Source organism: Vulpes vulpes, chromosome 4, assembly GCF_048418805.1.
Source record: "Vulpes vulpes isolate BD-2025 chromosome 4, VulVul3, whole genome shotgun sequence".
NCBI classification, from domain to species: domain Eukaryota; kingdom Metazoa; phylum Chordata; class Mammalia; order Carnivora; family Canidae; genus Vulpes; species Vulpes vulpes.
The window spans coordinates 83,679,767-83,701,535 of record NC_132783.1 but is presented as its reverse complement, the minus strand read 5'-3'; the positions used below and the strand labels follow the sequence as shown (position 1 = coordinate 83,701,535).

General features: G+C 40.8%; 1 protein-coding gene across 37 annotated transcripts in view; it reads left to right on the top strand.

Moving 5' to 3' along the window:
• Window positions 1-21,377, top strand: part of USP54 (ubiquitin specific peptidase 54) — a 124,351-nt gene extending 102,974 nt beyond the window's left edge. For 4 of the 37 annotated variants that reach the window (XM_026004649.2, XM_072755063.1, XM_072755068.1 and 1 more), the window contains 7 exons: window positions 1,121-1,240; window positions 2,164-2,359; window positions 4,655-6,063; window positions 14,368-14,486; window positions 14,779-14,919; window positions 18,091-18,277; window positions 20,047-21,377. In XM_026004649.2, the coding sequence (XP_025860434.2) occupies window positions 1,121-1,240; window positions 2,164-2,359; window positions 4,655-6,063; window positions 14,368-14,486; window positions 14,779-14,919; window positions 18,091-18,277; window positions 20,047-20,606 (2,732 nt within the window). In that variant the 3' untranslated portion in view covers window positions 20,607-21,377. Of the gene's footprint in view, window positions 1-1,105; window positions 1,241-2,163; window positions 2,360-4,654; window positions 6,064-14,367; window positions 14,487-14,778; window positions 14,920-18,090; window positions 18,278-20,046 lie in introns of all 37 variants that reach the window. The other 33 variants (XM_072755071.1, XM_072755076.1, XM_072755073.1 and 30 more) reach the window with 14 other exon arrangements.
• Window positions 21,378-21,769: the final 392 nt, after the last annotated feature.

Sequence of the window (21,769 nt, the reverse complement as noted above, 5' to 3'; positions counted from 1 at the left end):
AAGGCAGACGCTCAACCACTGAGCCACTCATACATTCCCCCAACTTCTATTTCCTTAGCCTTCTCATTGCTCTCCAAAGCCACAGTGAATTAGGAAGTGAATGTTAGGTGTGCAGAAGAGTCTTTCTTACCATGTCCAGCTGGAGGTAAGTGGAGGCTGGGGACCTTATGGGAGAAATGACTCTGACATTTCAGTATTTTTTCTTGTGAGCTTATGAACACTTACCATTAATCCCATTCGTGGGTGAATTTACAATACATTTACAGTTTATGGTTATGAGTGCGTAAAAGCCAACAGGGTACATAAACTTGAGTGTTCTTTTACAAAAATTGCCCTTATGGTACTTTCTTGCATTTTCATCTGGCATGATATTTGAACTCTTTTGTGCCTGCTTTGGTATGTATTTGCTTTCAGAGGAGGAAGGAGTATTTCATGCTAACTGTGTGGGAAAGTGACTTTTGCAGTAGGTTTGGTGGTTAAGGATATGATGAAAGAAAATACTTAGCACTACTGACAAAAAAAAATGTATGCTTGCAAACCAATAAGGGCTGTTCAACTGCCCTGGTAGATATATTGAGGTTAGGAACTGTAGAGTACCTATGCCCAAGAGGTGTACTAATTTTCCAGTTGAGGGTGGCACAGAGAGGACTGTGAATTGATGTAGAAAAGGAATTTTACAGATGGCTTTCCACAGAGTCGTGAAGCCACTTTTGCCTTAACACAGCAGTAGAGGTCTCTGTGGAGGTCTGTGACATTCTGACACTGATTGGCAAGATGTATTTTGTTGCACTGTGGAAAAACAGATCAGTTCCAGGCATAAGAATCCACCTTCTGCTATAGATAATAATACCTTGGTCTTTTCTTGAGGGATCCCTTAAAAGCTCTTGGAATATGTGGTGGTGGATGATATACTCCTCTTTCATGATCTTGGCAATGTCTTGGCTAAGGCAAAAACGGATGTCCTACATGTTTCAGAGAATTGTTCATAGCAGTGGAGAGTTAGAATCATGGTAGATCAAAGGCTCAGCAGGAAGGAACTATGTGCACCGAAGGGAAACATCACTACGTAGAAAAAGTTGGAACCAATTTTAATGAAAATGAAAAGTGCTGGCCCTTTCAGGGAGGAGTGACGGCTTTGAGAGGTCCTTGCAAGAGGCAGATTCAGTGTTTGAAGAGTCCCTGCATCTGGAACAGAAGGGAGACTGTGCTGCAGCTTTGGCTCTCTGTAACGAAGCTATCTGTAAGTAACTCTAACTGCTACAGCTATGGCAATTTTGACTAACTTCGTGATAGGTATCATTAGAGACATCACTCAGATGGGATGAAAGCAGCTTTATGACTCCTTACTGTCACTCTCCTAAACTGAGGCTCTTTAGCTATCTTTGCCCTTCACATTTCTAAGGGCACCATGTGCTGTCACTGTGGCCTATGGATATTTACTGGAATAAGCTCAGCCAGAGTCCACAGATGAACTGTCCAGCCATGCCTACTTTCTTATCCCAAGATAAAGTTAGACCTCGGATTTGAGGTTAGTCTGCTCTTTCCTAGTCACTGATTAGCTAGGTAGAGCTTATGACAAGAAGAAATGAATATATTGACTGTGACTTCCCAGGCCTGTGACTTTGCACTGCATATTTGATTCATGTTTCTCTTCTGCTTTCCTGGTATGCTGCACTGTAAGGCCACAGTGAAGGACTAAGGCTTAAAATTTATATCTAGTTTTAAAATGTGACCCACAAGGAGCTGTGTTCTATAAAGACAGATGCAGATTTGGATCTTATTTCTGCTGTTGGCTGTCGGGAAGGGGAAGTTGGGAGCAAAGTGTGGAGACCAGACGACAGGTCAGTTGCAAAGGACGAGAGTAGCAGTCTCTAAGATGGAAGCACCAGTTTCTCTTCTGACTCATTTTAGTTTAGCTTTTTGTTTGTTTGTTTGTTTTTTAAATTTGAATTAACCTGTTTGGCCTCCATGGCTTCCATGAATGTTCCTTAGAGCCAGAGCCAGTTCTATACCCTGGACAGTATGTGCATGGTCCATGCCTTGCATTCCTGCTGCATATTTTGAGTTTTACTGCATATCTTTGCTCATTTTTGGTTCAATTTTATTTTTATTTTTGTTTGTATTTTGTGTTCTGTTTCTGCTATATTTTCTTTTGCATTTTAGCTAAACTAAGACTTGCCCTGCATGGTGCCAGCTCTAGCACGCACAGCAGAGCCCTAGTCGATAAGAAGTTGCAAATCAGTATTCGAAAAGCTCGGAGCCTACAGGAACGCATGCAGCAGCAGCAATCATCGCCGCAGCCGTCGCAGCCCTCAGCCTGCCTCCCCTCACAGGGGGCGGCCCTCCCTCAGCCAACAAGGTAGTGCCTGGGATCCACTGTAGTTTATGGACGCCAGGGGAGGAAGTGACCATGGGTCAGAGCTCTCCTTGTCTTGGTGACTACAGGGAACAGAGAAGAGTCCTCTGAAAAGATTTTCTTCTCAGGTCAGACATATGGTGGAAAACTCATCTCATTGCTGGTCCTTCTCTTAATAGTTCCTAGAAAGATACAGAAAATATGGCATAATAAATAGATCATTTGTCCATATTTCCTGTGGGTGAGTTTGTCCCTGGACTTGTGTAATATCATGATTATTAAATTTGTACGTATTATGTCCTCAGACATGGCAATATGATCTATATTGCAATAGAAACCATGTGATTTGTTTTGGGGATTTCAGAGCTTCCTGTCCCTCGTGGAAATGGAGAAAGCAGTCCTTGCTCTGATTGAACCATAGAAAAGAAACACAAAGATTCCCTTTGTTTTGTTTTGTTATGGGCAGCACTAGGAAAAAGTCCCCAGGGCCACTGGTGTAGTTTTTATACTTTAGCTCTTGAATTTAGTTCTTGCTTAAAATACATAGATTTAAGTTAAAGAATAATTTTGGCTGTTGATAAACCTTATAGTTCTCAGAATATAAATATTATAAAAACAGCTAACATTTATTGAACATTTTTTAAAAAAGATTTTATTAACTTGTTTTTAGAGAGCAAGCAAGAGCAGGGGGAGGGTAGAGGGAAAGGGAAAGAGAGAATCTTAAGCAGAGTCCAACACTGAATGTGTAGTACAGCATAGGGCTGGATCCTACAACCACGAGATCGTGACCTAAGCTGAAACCAAGAGTTGGATGCTCAACTGACTGAGCCACCCAGGCACCCCCATTTATTGTCTAGGGACTAAAGTAAACACTTTAATTCTCACAATAACCTTAGGAGATAGGAACTATTATTTAGCAATATTTTATAAATAAGGAAACTCAAGCTCAGGGAGTATAAAATCTATAAGGTACCCAGGATTACTCAGCTAGTAAGTGGTAGAGGTGTGGATTTCAGATCCAGGTCTGTTTATCTCCATTAGGTCTCCTCCATAAGTATAATGACATAGTGCACCTGGGTGGCTTAGTGGTTGAGCATCTGCCTTTGCCTCAGCTCGTGATCCCTGGGGTCCTGGGATTGAGACCTGCATCAGGCTCCCTGGAGGGAGCCTACTTCTCTCTGCCTATGTCTCTGCCTCTTTCTCTCTGTGTCTCTCATGGATAAATAAAAAGAGGCAGAAACGGGAAAAGCAGGCTCCTCACATGGAGACCGATGTGGGACTCACTCTCCCAGGATGCTGGGATCCCGACCTGAGCCGAAGGCAGACTCTCAACCGTTGAGCCACCCAGGTGCCCCTAAATAAATAAAATCTTAAAAAAAAAAGTATAATGACATATTCTTCATAATGTTGTAAGGGTGACTGGGTGGCTATACCCATAAAAGTTGATGGTATATTATCATTCAAATTTAATGCTAATAGTAGGACCTTCCTTTTTCTTCTTTTTCCTACAATATACTCTAGTAGTTGAATGCTGATCTGAGAATCTGATCAGAGATATGTTTTAAATATAAGCAATCTAGGCAGCTAAACTATTTCTAGAAAACTTAAGCCACTTGATGTTTGTGAGTAATTGAGGGTTTTAAGTGCTTTTCAGGTCAGAAATTACAAAAAAATGGTAAGAAACCTAGTAAATGCAGTTAATTCCTATTTTTACTCCCAAATCTCAAGAGTCACAGTGCATAACTTTGGGAAAATATCTCAGTGAATAATACAACCAAATCCAGATTATGAAAGCATACTTGAAGTGTTTGAATTCTGTGTAATTCCATGAACTCAAATCACCCTGTATTTGTCAATGTGCCTTTTGGTTATTTTGGCTCATTTGCCTCTCAGGACCCCAGGTAGGAGTGATTTCTAGGCTTTGCTCACCTTCATGTCATCTGCATGTGGGATTAGCAGTTTTTGTTTTTTATTTTGCTAGAAGGGTATGATTGGAATGGGACTTCAGAGGCAGTAAAGAAAATTGACAAGGACTTCACTTAATTTTATTGTATGTAGCTTTGGTGAGAGCTTTTAGTAAAGAGGATTAATATTACCTATTGCTTGGGTATGAGCTGACATGAATCTGCCTTCTCTCGTGAACTTCTGAATTGTTGACTCTACTTGTGCTTGTCTTTCTATTTATTTTTACCATTCCCTTTGTGGATGGCTAGAAATGGGAACCAAATGAACAGGTCTTTTTGTAAGTGATCTTGTCATTTAAGGCAGCTTATGACTGGCTCTCTCCATTAATTTCAGTGAACAGCCTATCCCGCTCCAAGTATTATTAAGCCAGGAGGCTCAACTGGAACCCTGCACGAATACAGAGTTTGGGGCCAGTTCTTTCATCCACTCACCTGCTTCCTGCCATGAGTCACACTCATCACTATTCCCAGAATCATCTGCCCTGTCTGTCCCACAGCACAATTCCTCTAGTAGGTCTGCCTTGAACCTTCCAACTTCAGTTGAGGAGAACAGCATTGACCCTCCTGCACTCCACAGGCAGGCCTTACCTAAAACACCAGGGAGGACTGAGAAGAATGCTCATTATGATTGGGAACCATTGGATGTACCAGAGGGTAAGCTGCAAGGCTACAGGGGTGACAACAACAGCTGTACCAGGTTCCCCCCACAAGAAGGAAGAGGCATTGGAAGAGGCATTGATCAAGAACAGTTATTCCAAGAAAAGAGGGATCCTGCTGTCTCATCCCAGATGATGCCCTGGTCACACTCAGTTGGAACAGATACCTCGGAAAGAGGAGATGCACACAGCCTAGGCTGTAGTCCTTCAAGTTCATCAGCTCAGCCCAGCCTTCCTCTGTACAGGGCCTGCCACCCCATAATGCCTGCTGCTTCCTCACCTACGCTTCACTCTCCTGATACTGTGCAGAAAACTAACCAATGCCTCCAAGCCAAAAGCCTCAAAGCTTTGTTGACTTCAAAAGTGAATGGAGGCAGTGAGGATCCCTATAGGCCAGACTTTCCCAGCACAAAGGGGCTTGTCCGCTCCCTAGCAGAGCAGTTCCAGAGGATGCAAGGCACCTCCACAAGGGATGGCACAGGTTCCCAGGATAGAAGTTTGACAAATAGTCTAAGGAAGAACTCTTCCCTTTCTGACTCTAAGCCTCCCTTCCCTCAGGGTCAAGGGAAAGGCCATTGGCCTTGGGCAAAACAACAACCCTCTTTGGATGGTAGGGACAGACTACCTTCCTGGGAAGAGCCTGCTGGTTATCCTTCTATGGCCATGAACTCTGGGCTGCCTAAAAGTGAAACTTCTAGGGGAAGACAGCCCAGGTTGGCAGAGCCAAGCATGAACCAAGGAAAACCATCTCAAGTGAGAGATGCTAGGCCTAAGGAGCTTGGCAGCAGTGTCGACTTGGGGACTTCCTTGCCTTTGGACTCCTGGGTGAATGTCACAAGGCTCTGTGATTCTCAACTCAAACATGGGGTCCCTGGACCAGGAATGAAGTCCTCTCCCCATGATTCCCATACCTGTGCAGCCTATCCAGAAAAAAACCACATCCTTTTGCATCCACATTGGAACCAAGACACAGAGCAGGAGACTTCAGAATTGGAGTCTCTCTACCAAGCCAGTCTTCAGGCTTCTCAAGCTGGCTGTTCTGCATGGGGGCAGCAAGATGTGGCCTGGCACTCATTAAACCAAACAGGTAAGAATGCAACCATGGGCAGGGGAAGTGGGGGATATATAAAAACTGAAAGTAAAAAGACAAGATCAGAAGAGGGGTAGTGTTCTGTCCAACTAACTTCCCCAGCTTAGGAAGTTGTAGCAGATCTTCTGACTTTATTCATAAAGACTTTAGGACAAGAGCTAAACTTTTTTTCTGGCTAGAGTAGAGAATGGGGACAGAACCAATCACTCATGGTCCAGTTCCCTTCTCCTAAAGAGATCAATGAATGCAGGGCTAAGGAGTGGTTCATTGGTCTTTGAGAGGGACTCGGGAAGGCTGAGAAGCAAAGTCATCTTTCCATGGCTTAGGAGCTGAACTAACCCAAAATCCAGCTTCCAGATCCAGCTTGCACATTGCACAGAATTCCCACATTAAGCCATATCTCCAAATGTGGCATTTCCAGATCATACCGAACCAGAAATATCAAGATCTTCCCTAATCCCTTCAGGAACTACCAGGTGTAGGATTTTCAAGGTTGTATGCCTATAGGGTACCTGTTCATTGACTATCCTTTAGATTATATTGTGTGAGGAATGAAGTCTACACCTTAAATGCACTCCACAGACTTAGTTTGGAAATTGAAGACATGAAGAATATTTATAATTTTGACTGATGTACTTAAGAACTCAAAAGCCTGAACTATTGTCCTTCATAGAACTAATGATGGAACTATTGTTTCCATCATGAATTATCATTATAAATTTAGCTAAGTCACTCTATATTCCATGGCCAAGATTTTACCTGTAAAATTAGAGAATGGGTTCAATGATTTTTTTTAAAGATGCCTTCCAACTCTTAAAATGATATATATGATTCTGTGAAATTGAACTCAGAATTAATTTTTATCTTTAGCTCGGTATGACAGTTTCCATAACAGTACAGTTTCCTTGCATGCTGCCAACTGATGTTTAAAATGCAACCATGCAAGTATTTATTGAGTACCTAGAAGCTATCCTAGAAGCTCTTGGTGATGGTGGTGGGGGGGCGGGGGGTGCGGTAATCCCATAAATATAAGATTTGATATTAAGGTGTTTTTTAGGATATGCATCACAGTGTAGACTTTGCAATAATGTTTATTAAGTGCTTCTTAGGTACACAGGACAGGGCAGTATGGGAAGATTCTAAAGGATGAGGAAAATCTGGCAATTACCAATTAGCTTCCTGTCTAAGGGAGAAAGTATATACAAATGTCAACTATTTGAAGATAATAATAAATACATATAAAAGAATATATTGCAATTGAAATTAAGCTAACTGAATGTCAAACATTATATTACAAAAAAAAAAAAAAAAGCCCAAACAAAAAACCTCTCAAAATAGGAACATTTTTCATTGTAGATACTTTTAAAAATAAATAAAGTAACAAAAATCATTGATAATTCCACTCATAATTTCATGAGTTTACTTCTGGCTTTGTTTTTAATGCATTTTGTTTTGTTTTTATAAAAAGCAAATCTTTACAATATATACAATTTATTCTCATGATATTCTTACATTACATCCTTGAGCATTTTTCCTTTGAAAAAAACTAGTTTTAAGGACTGGCAATATGCTGCATATTAATGTACTGTAGTATATTCAACCATTTTACTCTACTTTTTATCCTTCTAATTTTTAGATAAATAGATGATGAATGTCTTTATATATTAGTGTTTGGCCATGATTCTGATGAGCTCTTCAGAATAAATTTTTAGAAGGATAATAACTAGTTGAAGGTTATATATTTTAAAAAATTTATTGATATGTACTGGTAAATTAGCCTTCAGGAAGCTTAAACTTCTGAAAACAATTTGAAAAGACTACCTACCAAACATACTTTTTTTGCCTAATAGTGAATGAAAACTAATTTAAATAATGCTTCTGGTAGAGTCCTCAAAATCCTTGTCAAATCAAACTAGCCTTTATTTTGACATAAAGAAGTAATCAGGTGGAATCATTCAGGAAGTAGGTAATGAAGGGAGATGCCAATTAGGGTCTGTATGCGATAGAACACATCTTTAGGGGGGTTCTTTAGCTTATTGTACAGCCTTTTTTTTTTTTAAAGGTTTTATTTATTTATTCATGAGAGAGAGAGAGAGAGATGCAGAGACACAGGCAGAGGAAGAAGCAGGCTCCATGCAGGGAGCCTGATGCAGGACTCGATCCCGGGTCTCCAGGATCACGCCCTGGGCTGAAGGCGGCGCTAAACCTCTGAGCCACCCAGGGATCCCCTTGTACACCCTTGTTTAAGTACCAAGTTACCTTGTCCCCCCAGCTTTATTGATATAATTGACAGTAACATTGTGTAAGGTTAAGATGTACAGTGTGAAGGTTTGACACATAGATATTGTGAGATGATTACCCCAATGAGGTTAGTTAACACAACCATCACCACGTATAAATTGTAGTTTTTTGGTAAGAACATTTAAGATCTACTCTCTTAGCAGCTTTCAGGTAAATAATACAATATTGTTACCTACAGTCATGATCCTGTACATTAGATCCCCAGAATTTATTCATCTTATAACTGGAAGAGTATATCCCTTGACCAGCATCTCCCCATTTCCCCCAGCCTCCAGCTGCTGTCTTTTTTTAAATTTAAATTTAATTTGCCAACATACAGCATAAACATAGTGCTCATCCTATCAAGTGCCCTCCTCAGTGCTCGTCACCCAGTTACCCCAACTCCCCCACCCACCTCCCCTTCCACAACCCTTTGTTTCCCAGAGTTAGGAGTCTCTCATGGTTTGTCTCCCTCTCTAATCCCCCCCCCCCACTCAGTTTCCCTCCTTTCCCTTATAATCCCTTTTGCTATTTCTTATATTCCACCTATGAGTGAAGCCATATAATGATTGTCCTTCTCTGATTGACTTACTTCACTCAGCATAATATCCTCGAGTTCTATTCATGTCGAAGCAAATGGTAGGTATTCTGATGGCTGTGTAATATTCCATTATATATATATGTATATATATTTGTTTTTTTTTTAAATATATTTATACACACACACACACACACACACACCATATCTTCTTTATCCATTCATCTGTCAAAGAACAACATGGCTCCTTCCACAGTTTGGCTATTGTGGACATTGCTGCTATAGACGTTGGGTTGCAGGTGTCCTGGCATTTCACTACATCAGTATCTTTGGGGGAAAATACTCAGTAGTACAATTGCTGGGTCATAGAGTAACTCTATTTTTAAACTCTTGAGGAACCTCCATAGTGGCTGTTTTCCAGAGTGGCTGTACCAGTTTGCATTGCACTAATACTGCAAGAGGGTTCCCCTTTCTCCACATCCTCTCCAACATTTGTTGTTTCCTGTCTTGTTCATTTTAGCCCTTTTCACTGGTGTGAGGTGGCATCTCATTGTGGTTTTGATGTGTATTTCCCTGATGGCAAATGATGTGGAGCATTTTTTCAAGTGCTTGTTGGCCATGTGTATGTCTTCTTTGGAGAAATATCTGTTCATGTCCTCTACCCATTTCATGACTGGATTATTTGTTTCTTGGGTTTTGAGTTTGGTAAGTTCTTTACAGATCTTGGATACTAGCCCTTTATCTGATATGTTGTTTGCAAATATCTTCTCCCATTCTGTAGGTTGTCTTTTAGTTTTGTTGATCATTTCCTTTGCTGTACAGAAGCTTTTTATCTTGAAGTTCCAGTAGTTCATTTTTGCTTTTGTTGCCTATGCCTTCATAGATGTGTCTAGCAAGAAGTCACTGTGGCCAAGTTTAAAAAGGGTGTTGCGGGCAGTCCCGGTGGCGCAGCGGTTTAGCACTGCGTGCAACCCGGGGTGTGATCCTGGAGACCCAGGATCGAGTCCCACATCGGGCTTCCTGCATGGAGCTGCTTCTCCCTCTGCCTCTGCACAAGATCTGCCTGTGTCTCTGCCTCTCTCTTGCTCTCTCTGAATAAATAAATAAATAAATAAATAAATAAATAAATCATAAATAAATAAATAAATAAATAAATAAATAGGTATTGCCTGTGTTCTCCTGTAGTATTTTGATGGATTCTTGTCTCACATTTAGATCTTCAACCATTATGAGTTTATCTTTGTGTATGGTGTCAGAGATTGGTCCAGTTTCATTCTTCTGCATGTGGCTATCCAATTTTCTTAACACCATTTTATTGAAGAGACTGTCCTTTTTCCAGTGGATATTCTTTCCTGCTTTGTCGAAGAGGAGTTAACCATTGAGTTGAGGGTGCATTTCTGAGTTCTTTATTCTGTTCCATTGATCTATGTATCTGTTTTTGTGCCAGTACCACACTGTCTTGATGATCACAGCTTTGTAATACAGCTTGAAACCAGGCGTTGTGACGCCCCCAGCATTGGTTTTCTTTTTCAACATTCCTCTGGCTATTCAAGGTCTTTTCTGATTCCATACAAATCTTTTTTTTTTTTTTTATTCCATACAAATCTTAAGATGATTTGTTCCAACTCTCTGAAGAAAGTCCATGGTATTTTGATAGGGATTGCACTGAATGTATAAATTGCCCTAAGTAGCAGAGACATTTTCACAATATTTATTCTTCCATTCCATGAGCATGGAATGTTTTTCCATCTCTTTATGTCTTCGTCAGTTTCTTTCATAAGTGTCCTGTAGGTTTTAGAGTATAGATCCTTTACCTCTTTGGTTAGGTTTATTCCTAGGTATCTTATGATTTTGGGTGCAATTGTAAATGGGATTAATTCCTTAATTTCTCTTTCTTCAGTCTCATTGTTAGTGTACAGAAATGCCACTGATTTCTGTGCATTGATTTTGTATCCTGTTACTTCCAGCTGCTGTCAACTGCCATTCTGTGTTTCAAATGAGGTCATGTAGTATTTCTCTGACTTACTACTTTTAAAAAAAGCTTTATTGATATGTAATTTACATTTCACACACTTCACTACTTAATATGTACAATTTAGTCTTTTTTTAGTATATTCACAGAGTTCTCCATCCATCATCACAATCAGTTGTAAAGTGTTTTCCTCACCCCATGGGGAAGCTGGGTGGCTCAGTTGGTTAAGCATCCAACTCTTGATTTGCTCAGGTCATAGTCTCAGAGTCATGAGATCAAGCTCCATGAGACTCTGTGCTCAGTGTGGAGTCTGCTTGGGATTCTCTATCCCTCTCCCTTTGTACTCCCCCCACCACCACCCAGAGACCCAGTACACATTAGTAGTCACTTCCCATTTCCCCCTACCCCTCTTTCCTGCATTCCTAGGGAACCTGTAATCTATCTTCTGTTTATAGATTTGCCTATTTTGGACATATGATATAATGGAATCATATAGTATATGATGTTTTGTGTCCAGATTAATTTTGACATTATAGTTCCTAAAGAGTTATATAAACAGACATCCTAAAAATAACTTTTTGTTATGAAAATTTCAATTATATTGAAGAGTAATGAGTAAATGTTACAATAGCCCTCCAGTAAGCTAGTATTTCTTACTAGCTTCCACAGTGATTATCTTGACTAGTTTTCAACATAATGGCCAATTCTGATTTAGCTGTAGTCTTCTCCCATGTTTCCCCTCCCTACTGGATTACTTTACAATTTTTTTATCTATTTATAAATGTTTTATTTATTTTTTATTTTCCTTAAGTAATCTCTACAGCCAGAGTGGGGCTCCAACTCACTACCCCAAGACCAAGAGTTGTGTACTCCTCCAGTTGAGCCAGCCAGACAACCCTCAGTTTTGTTTTTTTTTTAAACAAGAATGTTTTAGAGGTAGCACTTTGTATTTCTTCCTTTCTTTCTCTTTTTTAAAGATTTATTTATCTATTTGAGAGAGAGTGCGTGCTTGCAAGCATGTGCGGGGAGGGGCAGAAGGAGAGGAAACAGAATCTGAAGCAGACTTCCTGCTGAGTGGGGAGCCTGAGACACAGGGCTTCTGTGTCTCAATCTCAGGACCATGATGGCATGACCTGGAGTGAAATTAAGTCAGGTGCTTAACCCACTGAGCCACCCAGGTGGTCCTACTTTGTATTCCTTATATCAGAAATGTGTGATGTCTGGTAGTCTTTCTTCTTGTCACTGTTCATCAGTAAGTAGACCTCATCTTAACTCTCCCTTCTATCAAATCTATATATCCCCTCAACAGTACTCCTTATAGGTGGCCACCTTCACCTCTGCTGAACTGTCTTTAAAATAATCAGTCTATTCTCTTCAGGAAGTTCTAGTGGCCACCTCCTTGTCTAGCGATCAGACTATTAGAGAAGAACACCAAATTCTAAGTATTACAGCTGTGATTCTTAAATCTGGCTGCCCATCATAGTCACCCAAGGGGAGTGGCTTTTTAAAAAACACAGAGAAATATTTTCATATAAACTTTTATGTAAAAACACATGCTGTTTTTATTGTAGACATTTTCTTGTTTATTTCTCCTCCCCTTACATAAGTCCCTACCTTTTATCCTCCACCTTCCACATAATAATCTGATGTGCATATTTCTGTATTTTTCTATTCATATAATCCTATGTAAATCTACAGTGGTTTTTTTTTTTTTTTTTGCCTTGGATAGTATTACAGATTTTTTCCCCTTTTAATAATCCTTAATGAAAATCCCTCCAAGTCGTCTAGTTTAACTCAATTCATTCTTTTAAGTGGCTTGGCGATATTTGATATTGGAGATACCATAGTGTATTTAGTTATTCTTCTAGAGATGGGCATTACTTTATTTCTAGTTTTGTGACCACTACAAATAATGCCTCAGTAAACTGGTATTTTTGCTTCTCATTCCTAGAAGTAGAATTGCTGGTTAAAAGTGTAAATATATTTTCAATTTTAGTGGGTATTTCTAAATAGCTTTTTAGAAAGACTATGACATTTCAAATTTCCTTCAACAATATGTGGGGCTATTCTCCTATACTTTTTGGAGAAGCCTTTAGTTTTATTTGTTTTTAAAGATTTTATTTTATTTTATTTTTTTATTTTATTTTTTTAAATTTTTATTTATTTATGATAGTCACAGAGAGAGAGAGAGAGAGAGAGAGAGAGAGAGAGGCAGAGACATAGGCAGAGGGAGAAGCAGGCTCCATGCACCGGGAGCCCGATGTGGGATTCGATCCCGGGTCTCCAGGATCACGCCCTGGGCCAAAGGCAGGCGCCAAACCGCTGCGCCACCCAGGGATCCCAAAGATTTTATTTTTAAGTAATCTCTGCACCCAACTCCTAACCCAGAGATCAAGAGTCACATGCTTCACTGACTGAGCCAGCCAGGTGCCCCTCAGGGAAGCCTTTTAAAAATAAATATTCCCAGGCTTCACCCCACAAAGGTTCTGATTCAGCAGGGCTGTGGATAGAGGAATCTGTATTTTTAAAATTCCTAGGTGAATCTGAGGTGGTATTAGAGCCTCTTTACCAGGAAATATTAAAAGTAATATTTTAGCTTAGTCTTTTAGCTTAGTATCAGGAATATCCTCCTTTAGCTAGATACATGTATTAAAACCAAAATATCAAGATGTGAATTGGTGATAGATACAGACATCAAATGTAGGTCAAGGGCATGTGCATTTTCAGAATGGAAGGCTTAATTAGTTGTATTGGGGCAAGCCCCTTGGGAATCACATATCCAGTTTGGAGCAGCTCTTCTCTTAATAATCTAGCAAGATTTTGAGGAAGAGATAAGTGTTCAGTGATTTTTTTTTTAGAATTTAAGCAGTTCGTGATTAAGAGAAGCTAATGGGGGAATAAAGCATTACACATATAAGATGTTGTTGAAGAGTTCTTGCTCATAGTAATAGGAAGTGAAATCAAGAGACTTGAATTTTAATTCTAGTTAATCTGTTTACTACTTTTCAGACCCTGGAACTCATTTTCCTGTTCTATAAAATGAGGAGGTTTGATAGATGATTACTATGTTCATTACTATGTTCACTTCAGTTCCTAAGTGGACTGAAGATAACGTTCCCTTTGTCATCATGGATACTCTAGAGAACAACTATGTTGGACAGTTTCCTCTGAATATATTGTAAGTCTTGGGCACGAGTCCGACAGAAGCAAAGCTAATTGTGTTTTAAAAATGAAATGAGGCAAGATGGGGACATTCAGTTGTCTGTCCACAGAGCCCGTTCTGTACAGGGTTCTTCAAAGCCTATGTTCTGAGACCCTTTTGGCCTAAAGGAAACTATCCATATTCTGAAACTCCTGTTTCTACATTACAGGAGTACATCCTCTATTCCATTCACAGATACATATTTATCATTTCATGAAGAAAGAACTCCTGAGTTTTTTTGCTGTCAGGCTAAAGTTAGGCTCTGGGAGAAGAGATGGCTTCAACTTGTATTTATGTTTTCCTCCTCAGGCTCTGCAGATGGTGTGGGGAGGAGGTTGCACTCAGCCCCTGGCCTTGGTCTCTCAAAGACCCCAACAGCAGAAATGGAGCACAGTCTCCATGAAGCCAGCACAGTGCCTGCTTCTCAGGTAGCAGCCTCAGGTCCTATAGTGCTGGCATGGGGTGGTGCGTTGGGAAAGGAAGTGTGGAAAGAGATAAGTGGTAGGGTTGGTGGTAAGGCAGGAGCATGGTAATGTGGGCTGTTGGAAGAGGTCTGTGATTGAGAAGAGATTGCCACATGGCCATTACCTTTTCAAATATATCTAATTCAGGTCGAGTGAGTCTTACTCTATCTTCTCCCATACCCCTGGGGACAGGGTCTGTGGGAAAACCATAGTTCTGCCGTTTCGTGTCTGCCTGTGTATGTCTGTGTGTTTGAAGGCTGCACCTTGCCGAGGCCCCAGAAGGGAATATGGGGAGGATGAGCAGTATGGTGCAGAGAACTTTCACCGCATCTCACGCAGTCTCAGTGGCACCGTTGTCTCAGAGAGGGACGAGGCTCCAGTCTCTTCCCACAGTTTTGTAAGTAGAATCAGGGTCTATCTATTCAGAGCACCCTCTTTCTTTTGATAAGGTAAAAATACAGTGTAGGTGAAGGGGCAGGGGATACTAAAAGTTGTAATTTGAGGAAAAGCCATGTGTACTCAGCAAAATTGACGACATATAGTCATTATTTTACTGACACACATTTTATTGGAGCCCAGAAGAATATGCCTTCCCTGTAGCAGTTCTGGAAGATATATTATAGGGTTCCCTAGGGTGAGAAGAGTCCTAGTAGCCTAGTAGCCTTGGGTCTCAGAAGCAGTGGCTGCTGATTGGGTGAAAATTCATTGCACTAATCAAAGGAAGAAGGGAAGAGATGGGATGGGGTATTGTTTTTGCCTTTTCCTCCCTATTCCAGTATAAGATTGAATGGGGTCCAGTATGCTTTCATGCTAAAATGAAGCATGTACATTAGCAAGAAAAGGAAAATGACTTAAAATCTTATTCCTTGAGGCTTTTCATATGGAATCAATTCAGGGATCTGTAGGTGAAATGGACAGGGACACCCAAGTCAGAAGAAATAAACAAACTCAAATAGTTTCAGTGGCTAGGTTTATAAATTACCCTTTTGGAAATTTCACATACTTGCCCAAGGCAAGTTGAGTTTTCATTATAATAGAGGTCAGGATGCAAAGCTCCAATGCATTAAAGTTTGTTCACTTTAATGAGTGAACAAGGTCAGTTCAATAAAAACTTAAAAACCAGTTTTAAATACATAATATAAAATTAAAAGGTATGAAAGGGGATATAGTGCAAACTAAGTCCTTTCAGATCCAGTTTTCTTCTCAAGCAGCAGTCATTTTTTTTTTTTTTTTTCAATTTATTGTTCAAACTTTCCTAAACAACTCTGAAGAACTTGCCATTCTTTTTGGGAAAGGTAGTTGTTTCTGCCTAGCATTTGTTCTCATGTACTGTTAGTGAATTTAATGGCAAATTGTTATTTTTCTAGGGAGTTGGCTTCCTTTCTCCTGACTTCTATATCATTCGTTTATTCAGATTCATTCTTTTAAACAAATGCTGATTGAGGATATGTTCTAGGTATTGTGCCAGGTGCTGGAGATGACAGTGATCAGTGAGCTAATGTAGTCCCTGCAGTCATGGCCTTTACAGTCTACCTGGGGAGACAGATAAAGAAAGAATTACATGATAGGATTTAATGCTATGGAAGTATAATAGAAGGGACCTAAACCAGATTTGAGGGATCAGGGAAGGCTTCCTGAAGGAAGTAAAACAAGCATAACAGGTAAAGGAACTTGAAGCAGATACCCACTGAATCAAAAGTAGCTCATTTGGTATGGCAAGATTAAATTCTGGTGAGGGAAGGACAGTGTTGACAAATGAGACTGGAAAGAATATAAACAAGAGTCATATCATGAACCGCAGTACTGAGTTTGGGAGGATAGAGAGAAGTGGACATGTTTAGAGCCAAATAGGAAGTAAAAGTCATTGGGACTTGGTGTCTGATTGGATATGGGGAGAGGAGGATCACGGAGAATCAACCCAAGAATTATGTGTTGATAATGATGTATTTGAGGGAAGAGCAATATATAATTTTAGATATATTATGCTTGAGATATCTGGTAGGCCTTTGGATGTGACACAAAAGCTTGAAATCAAGATTCAAGAATCACAGCCATTGAAGAGGGAAAAGGATATTGAAAAGAGGAGAGAAGCCAGGACATATCCCTGATGAGTACCATATTTAAGTGGTTCATCTGAAGAACCTTAAAAGGAGTGAGGACCAGAGAGATAAAAGGGGAAACCAAGAAAATGTGGCATCACTTTCTTTTGTGCAGAAGATAGGAATAGTTGGTTGTGTCACTTACTGAGAGGATTGGCACCTGGCCCTTAGGCTGTATGGTAAATGACTAATATATACCATGCTGTGGTAGGTGCTATGAGCATACACTGATGAAATAACACAATTCTGCCCTTGAATAGCTTACAACCTAGTTAGGAAATAAGATATACTGGCATATAGATTATTTCATTTAATGTAATATTTATTAGGTGCCTGTAATGTTTCAGGTCTTGTTGAGGGTGCTGGGAATACTGGAGTAAAAAGAAATGTATTCACCAGGAGAGAAAGACAATAAATAAGTATACCCCAGACAATGTGTGTGATCGAGAAGAATAAAAAACCAATGGGAAAAGGAGTAAAGAGGTAATAGCGGTTATTCTCAGGGCTATTTTTGATAGAGTAGTAAGGGAAATCAGCTCTAAGAAAATAACATCAGTGATAGGATGGTATGAGTCATGGGAAGACTATTCCAGGTAACAAAAATAACAAATGAAAAGGCCCTGAATTGGAATGAGTTTGGTGCGTTTGAGGAACATTAAGAAAGTTATAGTGAAAAAGGCACAGCAAGGCTAGAGTTAAAGTGACAAAGATCAGTATTGCTATCACATGGGAACTTGCAGGCCACAGTAAGAAGTAGCAGGCTTGGAGGTAGGTAGATCAGATTGGAGGCTGTTACAGTGGCCCACTTGAGTTTAAATATGAAACCTATAGGTAAAAATGATAGTCCTTGACAAAGGTAACTAATGGAATTGTGGATGAGCAGTGAAAAATTAAGGGCAATGTCAGCATTTGAATCGAGGTGACTTAGGAAAATGTGGTACCAGGAGGTAGAATTTGGAAGGATATTGGTGTCTTGCTTGACTGGCAAAAGACAAAACTGGAATGTAGCAGTACAGGTGAGAAGGTGGACTAGTAGAGCTCCTGATTGTACATTTAAGGAGATACATTTTTAGTTCAGAGTATTTAGTGAGTGTACAGAATTTTCTTTTTTCAGTCTCTCGGGCTTTTTGATTTTTTTCTTATTTCTTCTCTATTTTTAAATTTGTGTCTACCGTTAGCATTAAAGAGTTTGCCAAAGACCTAGAGGGTATGGTTGGGAAGATGAGGGCTATGAGAAAGATAAAGGAAGAGGATCTGAAGTTCCATGTCTCCAGTTCATAATGGTCTGGATGTTCCTAGAGGGGTGATGGGAAGAGGGACTGAGTAAATTGGGTCCCTCTCCAGAACTAGGCATATTGGTACTCTAATCCCCTCCATCTCTCCCTGCGTGCCTCACTGTGTTTACCCAACCATATCCTGCTGTGTGTTAATCCTCATCTTTATGTTTTTTTGTCTTGTCTCACTATAAGGATTCATCAAATGCGAGGAAAAAGCCTTTGGAAACCCGGCACCGTTGTTCCAGCTCCTCTTCCCTCCCTGTCATCCATGACCCTCCTGTGTTTCTCCTTGGTCCCCAACTGTACCCACCCCAACCACAGTTCCTGTCCCCAGATGTCTTGATGCCCAGCATGGCAGGGGAGCCCCATAGACCCCCAGGTAATTCTCCCCAAATCTAATTATCATGTACCATAATGTGGTACTTTTCCAGAGATAACCTAGAAGGATCAAATCAGTACACTCTATTGGGGGATTTGGGGGCTAGAGTCCCAAGGTGGGTGGTGAAGGGATATGAATTACAACTAGAAGATCAAACATTGGTCTAGATAAATTGTGATTGAATCATTACTTAGTCAATATGGTTGGCTGGTCTAGATCCTTAGTCTAACTACCCAAGAAAATGAAGAGGGTCTATCATGATAAGATAAGCTTTTAAGCAACCAAGGGGAGTTAATACCCAATCTTTAGGATCCTTCCAAAACAAAATATCATCTCTCTTAGCTAGTTTCTCTCCTACTATCCACTGAGTCTCAGCTGAGGGATGGTCTAGGAAGATAAGGAGATAATGGGAGACCTGGGGAGACCCTGTGTATGGAATACCTGTGCCACGTATACAGGCCGGCAATCTTGGGGAAGGTGGATAGCATCCTTCAGGCATTCTTTGACACTCTATTGCAAGATTTGCTACTGTTTTTCCTCACAAAGAGACCGAGTCTGCTTAAAGCAGGGATTCTCAATGGGAAAGGAAAGGTACTACTGGCATCTAGTGAGTGGAAACCAGGGATGCTGCTAAACATCCTATAATGAATGCATAGGGCAATTTACCTGTACCCCACACCTTCAACAGGTAGTATCAGTTCAAGTATCAGTAGTGTTGAGATTGAGAAGCCCTGGCTTACAGGGTGCCCTGGGGCAGGGTGTGGTTGTGGTTTTAGAACAGAAGGTAAGAGTGGTATTATTAATATGTGTCCAAATTTTAGGGAGGTTTGGGTAAACAGGCCTTCTGGATAGATGAACTTCCTATTACTCAGTGGAGCAGCCAGGTAACCACCCCCCTTTGACAGTTGTTAGGTGCATCTGTTCTATCAGGCAGCAATTAGTGAAGTCTATTCTGCACTAAATGCTATAGTGAACATAGGGGGAAAGAAGTCAGCTCTGGTTTTTTAAAGAGCTCAGAGCTGCAACTATCAGAATATACATACAAGAATATACTGCAGATGTGGATGAGTTATAAAATAAAGAATGGAAAGTATTTTTTAAGTGATTTCTTTTGCAGTGCGCCTGGGTGGCTCAGGCAGTTGGGCATCCAACTCTTGATTTCAGCTCAGATCTTGATCTTGGGGTCATGAGTTCAAGACCTGCATTGGGCTCCATGCTGGGCGTGGAGCCTACTTAAAAAAATAGAGTTACTTTTTAAAATAATGTATTTTGTTTCTTTTAAGTAAAGAGGAATTAATGTATAGAAAAGGCATTCCACACTGTGTATGTGGTAGGAGTAGTGTGAACAAAAACAGAGATCTTAGAGACTGAGCAAGAATGTAAGCAGAAACAGATTAACTGGAGTGAAAGTACCATATTAAGAAAAGCAGAGTGATGTTTTGGAGTGGTGACTCTAGGAGTAGAGTTGTTACAGTGAGAGTATATATTTGTAATATCAGGGAGCCATTTGGGAGGAAGCGGAGGAAGAGTTATAGTAGAGTGAGGTGGAAGTATGGCAATTTTTGCCCAGGTTGGAGGTAAGAGACTTGATTTTGATGTGTATTAAGAATTTTTAAAAATGAAATTAAAAGCAAAGCTAGGCTTCTTTCCCTTAGGTATATGCTCTTGGAGGTATGGGGAGCTGAGAGGAACAGTCAGGAAAGATTCTTTGGGAAGGAGAATGGTTTACTGAAGATGCTTAATCTTTGGGTTTCTTTTTCTCTTCCCAGGAACTTCGAGGAGTGTCCAGCAGTTTCTGGCTATGTGTGACAGGGGTGAAACTTGCCAGGGGGTCAAGTACACAGGAAGGACTCTGAACTACCAGAGTCTCCCACATCGTTCCAGAACAGATGCCTCATGGGGGCCATGGTCAGAGACCAACCAGCATATTGGGGCAAGATTCCTGAGTACTCCAGTGTGCAAGCCTCAGCCAACACACACTGCCACACTACCAGAAAGGCACCATGGCCTTCAGGTTCCTCATGCTCAGTCCTGGGGGGATCTTTTCCATTCTTCCTCCTACCCTCCTGTTGTTTATCCTATGTCTCCACCATCAAGCAGTCTTCATGTACCCCTGAAGTCAGCTTGGAATTTGGGTCCTGTTCCTGGGTCTCGAGCCCCTGGTCCTCGACGAGTAGATATGCCCCCAGATGATGACTGGAGGCAAACCAGTTATGCCCCACAATCTGGGCACAGGAGGATAGGGGGAGAGGAGTTTCTGTTTGTTCTAGCAGATGCTCCTGGAAGAGAGCAGATAAGGGCTAGGGCCCTACAGCACAATAGGTGGTAAGGGGTCACCCCTTTGCTTTCCTGGAGCCACAGGTTTCTCTGTTAAACTATACTGTGGAGGGGTTGGTTGGCACCCTGCATCTCCCTGCCAGGGTTGTGCTAGTTTCATCTCAACATAGAGTTGGCAGTTTCTCCTAGGAGTACCTGGAACCCCTAACAAGACCTAGCTCTTTGAGAGAAATATTTAAAATACCAATTTTCATTCACCTAGCAAAAGAAAGCAATTGCTGTTTAGGGCTTTGAGCCACTTTAAAGATAAATCCATATTACCCTGGACACTAGCCATTCCTTAGGATCTTAGTGTCACTATTTTATTCCTGGATCCTTTATGCCCCCACCTGCACTTGAGCCTTCATCCTCTGTTCCCTACTACACTGCCAACTTCTGTTCTTTGTTTTACCTACCTATCCCTATTACCTGGCCTTCTGTCTTCCCCATACCCCATCCTTGGAGGGGCATGTAGCTTGTGGTCATGGTCCTGACCATATCATTCAGAACAGCCTACCTGCCCAGGTATCGTGGACTGTCAGCCTTCCCTGTGCCCCCAAACCTTAGGCCTACAATGCAGAGCTGCCAACATAATATTTGTCCTTCTGAACAGATGGAGTCCGGCACACTAACACACCTTCCTGTCCTCAGCAGCAGAGCCATTACTGCCACTTGCTCAGTCACTGTTGTAAACCCTCAGAGTCAGCTAAACTATTTTAGGGCCAAACATACTGTTTTTGTAAAGTATTTTTCATTAATAAATCTTTAAGATAGTTGTATTTAATTCCTTGTCATTTAATTGTCTATTTAATGCCTTTTGTATGGTCTTGCTCTTTTCTATTGAGGGTGGGGGGGAAGGCCTGGATAAGCAAAAAATACCAATTCCCAGTAGCCTGGGGCTCCCAAAGAGAGAGAGCCTTGGGACAAACGTGTGTGTGTGTGTGTGTGTGTGTGTGTGTGTGTGTGGCTTTTGAGTGAAGGTGAGGAGCTAAATAGTTTAAGGATAGTTGAAGGATATATACTGAAGGTAGGAATCAGTGGGCCCTTAAAGGGGAGTGACTTTCCTTGTTATTAACTGCTGCTAGTATATTCCTATTTCTTTTCTGCTTGGAGGCACACCGTATATTGCATACTTTCTCCTTTCCTCCTTAGGGAGATTTTCCCATTCATACCCCT